The following is an 11081-nucleotide window of genomic DNA, read 5'->3' as shown; positions in this document are numbered from 1 at the left end:
GCTGGAACTGTCTGTCTTAGTCTGTCTAGACTGGAGCCTTCCCATCACTCCATCCAAGTCTAGTTTATTTGAGAAACACAGCACAGTTGCCACAAGGCCTACACCTGCAAGACACATTAACTAATTAACCTTGACACACCCAGAGTTTACCATAGACAGGGCCATAACCAGAGTTTGAGTTTAAATGATTCAGCCTGACACGTACAGTGAGGGAAAAAAGTACACTGCTCAAAAAAATAAAGGGAACACTTAACAACACAATGTAACTCCAAGTCAATCACACTTCTGTGAAATCAAACTGTCCACTTAGGAAGCAACACTGATTGACAATAAATGTCACATGCTGTTGTGCAAATGGAATAGACAACAGGTGGAAATTATAGGCAATTAGCAAGACACCCCCAATAAAGAAGTGGTTCTGCAGGTGGTGACCACAGACCACTTCTCAGTTCCTATGCTTCCTGGCTGATGTTTTGGTCACTTTTGAATGCTAGCGGTGCATTCACTCTAGTGGTAGCATGAGACGGAGTCTACAACCCACACAAGTGGCTCAGGTAGTGCAGCTCATCCAGGATGGCACATCAATGCGAGCTGTGGCAAGAAGGTTTGCTGTGTCTGTCAGCGTAGTGTCCAGAGCATGGATGCGCTACCAGGAGACAGGCCAGTACATCAGGAGATGTGGAGGAGGCCGTAGGAGGGCTACAACCCAGCAGCAGGACCGCTACCTCCGCCTTTGTGCAAGGAGGAGCAGGATGAGCACTGCCAGAGCCCTGCAAAATGATCTCCAGCAGGCCACAAATGTGCATGTGTCTGCTCAAACGGTCAGAAACAGACTCCATGAGGGTGGTATGAGGGCCCGACGTACACAGGTGGGGGTTGTGCTTACAGCCCAACACCGTGCAGGACGTTTGGCATTTGCCAGAGAACACCAAGATTGGCAAATTCGCCACTGGCGCCCTGTGCTCTTCACAGATGAAAGCAGGTTCACACTGAGCACAGAGTCTGGAGACGCCGTGGAGAACGTTCTGCTGCCTGCAACATCCTCCAGCATGACCGGTTTGGCGGTGGGTCAGTCATGGTGTGGGGTGGCATTTCTTTGGGGGACCGCACAGCCCTCCATGTGCTCGCCAGAGGTAGCCTGACTGCCATTAGGTACCGAGATGAGATCCTCAGACCCCTTGTGAGACCATATGCTGGTGCGGTTGGCCCTGTGTTCCTCCTAATGCAAGAAAATGCTAGACCTCATGTGGCTGGAGTGTGTCAGCAGTTCCTGCAAGAGGAAGGCATTGATGCTATGGACTGGCCCGCCCGTTCCCCAGACCTGAATCCAATTGAGCACATCTGGGACATCATGTCTCGCTTCATCCACCAACGCCACGTTGCACCACAGACTGTCCAGGAGTTGGCGGATGCTTTAGTCCAGGTCTGGGAGGAGATCCCTCAGGAGACCATCCGCCACCTCATCAGGAGCATGCCTAGGCGTTGTAGGGAGGTCATACAGCCACGTGGAGGCCACACAGGCACGTGGAGGCCACACACACTACTGAGCCTCATTTTGACTTGTTTTAAGGCCATTACATCAAAGTTGGATCAGCCTGTAGTGTGGTTTTCCACTTTAATTTTGAGGGTGACTCCAAATCCAGACCTCCATGGGTTGATACATTTGATTTACATTGATAATTTTTGTGTGATTTTGTTGTCAGCACATTCAACTATGTAAAGAAAAAAGTATTTAATAAGATAATTTCATTCATTCAGATCTAGGATGTGTTGTTTAAGTGTTCCCTTAATTTTTTTGAGCAGTGTATTTGATCCCCTGCTGATTTTGTACATTTGCCCACTGACAAAGACATGATCAGTCTATAATTTTAATGGTAGGTTTATTTGAACAGTGAGAGACAGAATAACAACAACAAAAATCCAGAAAAACGCATGTCAAAAATGTTCTAAATTGATTTGCATTTTAATGAGGGAAATAAGTATTTGACCCCTCTGCAAAACATGACTTAGTACTTGGTGGCAAAACCCTTGTTGGCAATCACAGAGGTCAGACATTTCTTGTAGTTGGCCACCAGGTTTGCACACATCTCAGGAGGGATTTTGTTCCGCTCCTCTTTGCAGATCTTCTCCAAGTCATTAAGGTTTCGAGCCTGATGTTTGGCAACTCGAACCTTCAGCTCCCTCCACAGATTTTCTATGGGATTAAGGTCTGGAGACTGGCTAGGCCACTCCAGGACCTTAATGTGCTTCTTTTTGAGCCACTCCTTTGTTGCCTTGGCCGTGTGTTTTGGGTCATTGTCATGCTGGAATACCCATCCACAACCCATTTTCAATGCCCTGGCTGAGGGAAGGAGGTTCTCACCCAAGATTTGACAGTACATGGCGCCGTCCATCGTCCCTTTGATGCAGTGAAGTTGTCCTGTCCCCTTAGCAGAAAAACACCCCCAAAGCATAATGTTTCCACCTCCATTCCTCCTCCTCCAAACACGGCGAGTTGAGTTGATGCCAAAGAGCTCGATTTTGGTCTCATCTGACCACAACACTTTCACCCAGTTCTCCTCTGAATCATTCAGATGTTCATTGGCGCCCCAGGCCGAGGGAATAATCGCTCCAACTGTTGTCACCTTCTCACCAAGCTGCTTGGCGATGGTCTTGTAGCCCATTCCAGCCTTGTGTATGTCTACAATCTTGTCCCTGACATCCTTGGAGAGCTCTTTGGTCTTGGCCATGGTGGCGAGTTTGGAATCTGATTGATTGATTGCTTCTGTGGACAGGTGTCTTTTATACAGGTAACAAGCTGAGATTAGGAGCACTCCCTTTAAGAGTGTGCTCCTAATCTCAGCTCGTTACCTGTATAAAAGACACCTGGGAGCCAGAAATATTTCTGATTGAGAGGGGGTCAAATACTTATTTCCCTAATTAAAATGCTAATCAATTTATAACATTTTTGACATGCGATTTTCTGGATTTTTTTGTTGTTATTCTGTCTCTCACTGTTCAAATACACCTACCATTAAAATTATAGACTGATAATTTCTTTGTCAGTGGGCAAACGTACAAAATTAGCAGGGGATCAAATACTTTTTTCCCTCACTGTAGCATCAGCGACTGATCAGTCAGTTGTAATGATGAATTTCATAAAATCAATCAACTCTTTAGATATCTATTTTCTCAATTGCAGTGTTCATATTTGTATTAACGGAATTACCAATCAAGCACCACACAGACATCAATGGAGCACACAGATGATCGTATTACATGAATTATTAGAATATTAATTACAATTCTGTATTAATATCAGTGATGTAGTGTTAAAAAAAGGTGGGTAATGGGTAAACTATAAACTCCAGTGGGCAATTGAGAGATAAGCACCAATATAAACAAGCGTATGACATTTTTACACTTGGTCTGCGGTTGTGAGGACGGTCGGACGTCCTGCCAAGTTCTCTAAAACGACGTTGGAGGCGGCTTATGGTAGAGAAATGAACATTCCCGCAGGCAGCATGCTAATTGCACACGCCCTAAAAACAACTTGAGACATCTGCGGCATTGTGCGGAGTGACAAAACTGCACATTTTAGAGTGGCCTTTTATTGTCCCCAGCACAAGGTGCACCTGTGTAATGATCATGCTGTTTAATCAACTTCTTGATATGCCACAGGTGTCAGGTGGATGGATTATCTTGGCAAAGGAGAAATGCTCACTAACACGTATGTAAACAAATTTGTACACATTTTTGAGAAATACGCTTTTTGTGCGTATGGAACATTTCTGGGATCTTTAATTTCAGCTCATGAAACACAGGACCAACACCTTACATGTTGCATTTATATTTTTGTTCAGTATACTTACGGACCTTAACATAGACACATCAATCAACACTTCAACTAGGTTTAGATCAATTACTGGCAGACTCAAAACTAATGCACAATGTGAAATTAAAATAAAGATCACACAGAACTTAAACAAAACAGCTTCTTTATTCAATCACAATATACACACTTTAAAATATTATGATTTGGATGGTACTTTTAAAAAAGTGACATTTTTTGTTTAATTTAAAATAGTGTTGATGTACAGGTATCTGTGTTCCAGCAAAAAGTAATTGAGCTGCATAGGACCTGTCCTATCCCAGAATTATTTGCATAGGAGTGTAGTGTCCAATAGAAGGGCTCCATGGAGATGAAAGATCTATATAGAATAGATATCCCTTCAGTAAACATCCATGGGATTCCATGTAGACTAGAGTTGGACTAGAGTTGGTCCAGGAGTTTGTCCTGTTGAAGGAAACTACTGGTCCTGAAGCCTACATGAGGAGTGTGCAATGTCTGCTACACCCAGGCACACAAGAGCACTTTGTCATTCTGATTGGTTCAGTCAGTAATACATAGTCATAATGGTACAAAGGAAAATATTTCTAAAAGGAAAAAAAGATCAAGAGCACCCAAATATATTTCTTAATTTTGTTGTTGTTGTTGCAATAAACAGATCGCTGGATTTTCATATTTGAACTGTAAACTTTTAAAAGGTCACATGTTTCTCAACCGAGCTACTCACTCTCACAATGAACAATCACTCACAAAGGACAAGGGGGCAGAGGGAACACTTATACACAGACTACTGAGGGAATGCGTACCAGGTGTGTGTGATTGACAAGACAAGACAAGACAAATGGAGTGATGATAAATGGAGAGGTGGCTAGTAAGCCGGTGACGACGAACGCCGAAACCTGCCCGAGCAAGGAGGAGGGGCAGCCTCGGCTAAATTCGTGACACATTTAGCTGAGCTCCAATGACTTGGCAGAGTGTCAGACTTCAGTCCCCTTGAAGGAGAAAAATCTATATATTATTATCATTTACTTTTTGGACAGTGCAACCCTTCCATATTCATAAGGAGGATAGGGGCAGGGAGGAAACATATTAGTCCTGTATTTTAGTACAGCTTTGGGGAAGGTAAGTGGATCCTTGACCTTTGTCTAAGTACCACTTCTACTTGCAGCAATTTGGTAAGGGGATGAAATAAGGGTTTAAATCAAGGGTCAGCTGGTTTAAGTTTGGGGTTAGAGTTCAGGGGTTAGAGGTCGGTGGTGAGGACAGGCGTAACCCCGTGTATGAGCAGGGTAGGACCCAGGTCCTTGGTGAGCAGGTCCAGCTGGCGCAGGTAGGCCGTGTAGCGGCGGGTGTCAGCAGGGGGGCGGGGCAAATACAGGAAACGCACGGCCGGAGGGGGGCGGGCCTGCTCCAGGATCAACTTGTTAACGGCCGACAGATACTCATCAGACAGCCTTGTGGCGTTGCTAGGGAAGCTATTCACATAGTCGTTGTCTCCTTCCTCCTCCTCAAACAACCCCCTCTTCCCCACCCCCTCCTCCTCTCTCTGTGATTGGCGGGAGGGCCTCCTCTTGCCCGCCTCACCCTGCCTCTGCCAATGTAGCGCCACCTGCTGGTCCCAGGGCACCGTGTACACGTTGGCTTTGATCCTCAGCTCCTTCAGCAGCTGACCCAGCTTCTCCTCAGAGCCTCGCAGACTCCGCCCTTCCTCCACACACAGAAAGAGGCGGAGTCTAGCATGGCGCCAGGCGCGGACCATGTTGAGGACGCAGGCGAGCTGGAGCAGGAAGAGGGAGCAGGTGTCTACGTAGCTGGAGCTGTCTGGTCTCAGCAGGTTGACGGGCCACACGTCCACGTACAGAGCACCCTTCCCTTGGGACGAGGAGATGGTCGAGGCCCGGTCGAACTGGTGGAAGTAGCGGGCTAGCGCTACGTTCTTCAACATCTTCATGGCGTCTGCGATCACCGCCACGTATTCTTGGGGTCCCATGACTTTTCCGTTTTCTCCGTTGCCCTCCTCCTTGCCATCATTGGATGCCCGCAGGGCGGGGAAGTGGTAGGGCGGGTGTTCGTCCTCGGGGTCCTGAGTGGCGACGGCGGCATCTGTGAGGGCGGGGTCAGTGAGTTTGTCTTTGGGGGTGCAGTCATCATAGAAACCCAGGACCAAGGTGTTGGGCCTCATCCCACCTAGAGAGACAGAGAGGGATGGAAAGAGGGAGAGATGAGTGAATGGGTGAGATGTGATTGTAAAAGAGGTGTGTATGAGTGACAGTTGGGCCAGAGTTACAGCTAATAGAGTACATGGTATCAGAGAGTAGTGAATAGAATCACTGACCTAGGCCAGAGATGAAGAGTAGGTGTTGGACTCCGTGCCGTACTGAGTCAGCCAGGGTGAGGTTGACAAATGCCTTGATGTTGAGGTGGTCCACCAGAGACAACCACGAGTCATAACGACACTGGAGAGGGTCGGACGGTAACGTGTCTGAGAGGGGTGGGGGGGGGGCCAAAGAGAGCGAGAGAGAGAAACAAAACATCAATATCTATGCAAACATTTTGGCCAGGGGCCATTATCTGCCAAGTGCTCTTAGAGAATAAGCGATTAAGTTATTTCTCTGTATTGTGACCTGATTGGGCAGAGTGCCACAGAAGAACAAAAGAGCTACAGACAGAAGAGACACGAGAGAGAGACACGAGAGAGAGAGACACGAGAGAGAGAGACACGAGAGAGAGAGAGACACACAAGAGAGAGAGAGACACACACGAGAGAGAGACACACACACACGAGAGAGAGAGACACACACACGAGAGAGAGAGACACACACGAGAGAGAGAGACACACGAGAGAGAGACCGACACACGAGAGAGAGACCGACACACGAGAGAGACCGACACACGAGAGAGAGACCGACACACGAGAGAGAGACCGACACACGAGAGAGAGACCGACACACGAGAGAGAGACCGACACACGAGAGAGAGACCGACACACGAGAGAGAGAGCGACACACGAGAGCGAGAGAGCGACACACGAGAGAGCGACACACGAGAGAGCGACACACGAGAGAGCGACACACGAGAGCGAGAGAGCGACACACGAGAGAGAGAGACACACGAGAGAGAGAGAGACACACGAGAGAGAGAGACACGAGAGAGAGCGACACACGAGAGCGAGAGAGCGACACACGAGAGAGAGAGCGACACACGAGAGAGAGAGCGACACACGAGAGAGCGACACACAAGAGAGAGCGACACACGAGAGAGAGAGCGACACACGAGAGAGAGAGCGACACACGAGAGAGAGCGACACACGAGAGAGAGCGACACACGAGAGAGAGAGCGACACACGAGAGAGAGAGAGAGACACGAGAGAGAGAGAGACACACGAGAGAGAGAGAGCGACACACGAGAGAGAGCGACACACGAGAGAGAGAGCGACACACGAGAGAGAGAGAGAGCGACACACGAGAGAGAGAGTGACACACGAGAGAGCGACACACACGAGAGAGCGACACACGAGAGAGAGAGAGCGACACACGAGAGAGAGAGCGACACACGAGAGAGAGAGAGCGACACACGAGAGAGCGACACACGAGAGAGAGAGCGACACACGAGAGAGAGAGCGACACACGAGAGAGAGAGCGACACACGAGAGAGAGAGCGACACACGAGAGAGAGAGCGACACACGAGAGAGAGAGCGACACACGAGAGAGAGAGCGACACACGAGAGAGCGCGACACACGAGAGAGAGCGCGACACACGAGAGAGAGCGCGACACACGAGAGAGCGCGACACACGAGAGAGAGAGAGCGACACACGAGAGAGAGAGCGACACACGAGAGAGAGAGAGAGACACGAGAGAGAGAGAGACACGAGAGAGAGAGAGAGACGAGAGAGACACGAGAAAGAGAGACACGAGAGACACGAGAGAGAGACACGAGAGAGAGAGACACGAGAGAGAGAGAGAGACACACGAGAGAGAGAGAGACACGAGAGAGAGAGACACACGAGAGAGAGAGAGAGAGACACACGAGAGAGAGAGAGAGACACACGAGAGAGAGAGAGAGAGACACGAGAGAGAGAGAGAGAGAGACACGAGAGAGAGAGAGAGAGAGACACGAGAGAGAGAGAGAGACTCACGAGAGAGAGAGAGAGACACGAGAGAGAGAGAGAGACACAAGAGAGAGAGAGACACACGAGAGAGAGAGAGAGAGACACGAGAGAGAGAGAGAGACACACGAGAGAGAGCGAGACACACGAGAGAGAGAGACACACGAGAGAGAGAGACATGAGAGAGACACACGAGTATAGAGAGAGACACACGAGAATAGAGACACGAGAGAGAGAGCGACACGAGAGAGTGACACACGAGAGAGAGCGACACGAGAGAGAGACGAGAGAGAGCGACACGAGAGAGAGACACGAGAGAGAGAGAGAGACACGAGAGAGAGAGAGACACACGAGAGAGAGAGAGAGAGACACAAGAGAGAGAGACACAAGAGAGAGAGAGAGAGAGAGACACGAGAGAGAGAGACACGAGAGAGAGAGAGAGAGAGACGAGAGAGACACGAGAGAGAGAGAGACACACGAGAGAGAGAGAGACACGAGAGAGAGAGAGACACACGAGAGAGAGAGAGAGACACACGAGAGAGAGAGACACGAGAGAGAGAGAGAGAGACACACGAGAGAGACACGAGAGAGAGACACGAGAGAGAGACACACGAGAGAGAGCGAGACACACGAGAGAGAGAGACACACGAGAGAGAGAGACACACGAGAGAGAGAGACATGAGAGAGACACACGAGAATAGAGAGAGACACACGAGAATAGAGACACGAGAGAGAGAGCGACACGAGAGAGCGACACACGAGAGAGAGCGACACGAGAGAGAGCGACACGAGAGAGAGACGAGAGAGAGAGACGAGAGAGAGACGAGAGAGAGAGACGAGAGAGAGACGAGAGAGAGAGAGACACACGAGAGAGAGAGAGACACACGAGAGAGAGAGAGACACACGAGAGAGAGACACAAGAGAGAGAGACACAAGAGAGAGAGAGAGAGAGAGAGAGACACGAGAGAGAGAGAGAGAGAGAGAGACGAGAGAGAGAGAGAGACGAGAGAGAGAGAGAGAGAGAGACGAGAGAGAGACACGAGAGAGAGAGAGAGACACGAGAGAGAGAGAGAGACACGAGAGAGAGAGAGAGAGACACACGAGAGAGAGAGAGACACGAGAGAGAGAGAGAGACACACGAGAGAGAGAGAGAGAGACACACGAGAGAGAGAGAGAGAGAGAGAGACACACGAGAGAGAGACACGAGAGAGAGAGACACACGAGAGAGAGAGAGAGAGAGAGACACGAGAGAGAGAGAGACATGAGAGAGAGAGAGAGACGAGAGAGACACGAGAAAGAGAGACACGAGAGACACGAGAGAGAGAGACACGAGAGAGAGAGACACGAGAGAGAGAGAGAGACACACGAGAGAGAGAGAGACACGAGAGAGAGAGACACACGAGAGAGAGAGAGAGAGACACACGAGAGAGAGAGAGAGACACACGAGAGAGAGAGAGAGACACACGAGAGAGAGAGAGAGAGAGAGAGAGACACGAGAGAGAGAGAGAGACACGAGAGAGAGAGAGAGACTCACGAGAGAGAGAGAGAGACACGAGAGAGAGAGAGAGACACACAAGAGAGAGAGAGACACACGAGAGAGAGAGAGAGAGAGACACGAGAGAGAGAGAGACACACGAGAGAGAGCGAGACACACGAGAGAGAGAGACACACGAGAGAGAGAGACATGAGAGAGACACACGAGTATAGAGAGAGACACACGAGAATAGAGACACGAGAGAGAGAGCGACACGAGAGAGTGACACACGAGAGAGAGCGACACGAGAGAGAGACGAGAGAGAGCGACACGAGAGAGAGACACGAGAGAGAGAGAGAGAGACACGAGAGAGAGAGAGAGACACACGAGAGAGAGAGAGAGAGACACAAGAGAGAGAGACACAAGAGAGAGAGAGAGAGAGAGACACGAGAGAGAGAGACACGAGAGAGAGAGAGAGAGAGAGAGAGAGAGACGAGAGAGACACGAGAGAGAGAGAGACACGAGAGAGAGAGAGACACGAGAGAGAGAGAGACACACGAGAGAGAGAGAGAGACACACACGAGAGAGAGAGACACGAGAGAGAGAGAGAGAGACACACGAGAGAGACACGAGAGAGAGACACGAGAGAGAGACACACGAGAGAGAGCGAGACACACGAGAGAGAGACACACGAGAGAGAGAGACACACGAGAGAGAGAGACATGAGAGAGACACACGAGAATAGAGAGAGACACACGAGAATAGAGACACGAGAGAGAGAGCGACACGAGAGAGCGACACACGAGAGAGAGCGACACGAGAGAGAGACGAGAGAGAGCGACACGAGAGAGAGACGAGAGAGAGAGACGAGAGAGAGAGACGAGAGAGAGACGAGAGAGAGACGAGAGAGAGAGAGACACACGAGAGAGAGAGAGACACACGAGAGAGAGAGAGACACACGAGAGAGAGACACAAGAGAGAGAGACACAAGAGAGAGAGAGAGAGAGAGAGAGACACGAGAGAGAGAGAGAGAGAGAGAGACGAGAGAGACACGAGAGAGAGAGAGAGAGACACGAGAGAGAGACACGAGAGAGAGAGAGAGACACACGAGAGAGAGAGACACACGAGAGAGAGAGAGAGAGACACACGAGAGAGAGAGAGAGAGACACACGAGAGAGAGAGAGAGACACACGAGAGAGAGAGAGAGAGACACACGAGAGAGAGAGAGAGAGAGAGACACACGAGAGAGAGACACGAGAGAGAGAGACACACGAGAGAGAGAGAGAGAGAGACACGAGAGAGAGAGACACACGAGAGAGAGAGAGACACACGAGAGAGAGCGAGACACACGAGAGAGAGAGAGAGAGAGACGAGAGAGAGAGACATGAGAGAGAGAGACATGAGAGAGACACACGAGAATAGAGAGAGAGACACACGAGAATAGAGACACGAGAGAGAGAGCGACACGAGAGAGCGACACACGAGAGAGAGACGAGAGAGAGAGAGAGACACGAGAGAGAGAGAGAGACACGAGAGAGAGAGAGAGACACGAGAGAGAGAGAGAGAGACACGAGAGAGAGAGAGACACGAGAGAGAGAGAGAGACACGAGAGAGAGAGAGAGACACGAGAGAGAGACACGAGAGAGAGACACGAGAGAGAGACACGAGAG

General features: G+C 49.6%; 1 protein-coding gene across 1 annotated transcript in view; it reads right to left on the bottom strand.

Annotated features, from left to right (window-relative positions):
* Positions 1-4686: 4686 nt before the first annotated feature.
* Positions 4687-11081, bottom strand: part of LOC121567723 (solute carrier family 12 member 9-like) — a 67593-nt gene continuing 61198 nt past the window's right edge. The window contains exons 12-13 of the mRNA XM_041877952.2: positions 6165-6311; positions 4687-6016 (exon numbers count right to left, since the gene is read on the bottom strand). Of these exons, the coding sequence (XP_041733886.1) occupies positions 5073-6016; positions 6165-6311 (1091 nt within the window). The 3' untranslated portion in view covers positions 4687-5072. The remainder of the gene's footprint in view (positions 6017-6164; positions 6312-11081) is intronic.

The sequence above is a fragment of the Coregonus clupeaformis genome, chromosome 6 (genome assembly GCF_020615455.1).
Source record: "Coregonus clupeaformis isolate EN_2021a chromosome 6, ASM2061545v1, whole genome shotgun sequence".
In the NCBI taxonomy this organism is placed as follows: domain Eukaryota; kingdom Metazoa; phylum Chordata; class Actinopteri; order Salmoniformes; family Salmonidae; genus Coregonus; species Coregonus clupeaformis.
The sequence above is the reverse complement of the archived record's forward strand: the minus strand, read 5'-3'. Positions and strand labels throughout refer to the sequence as shown.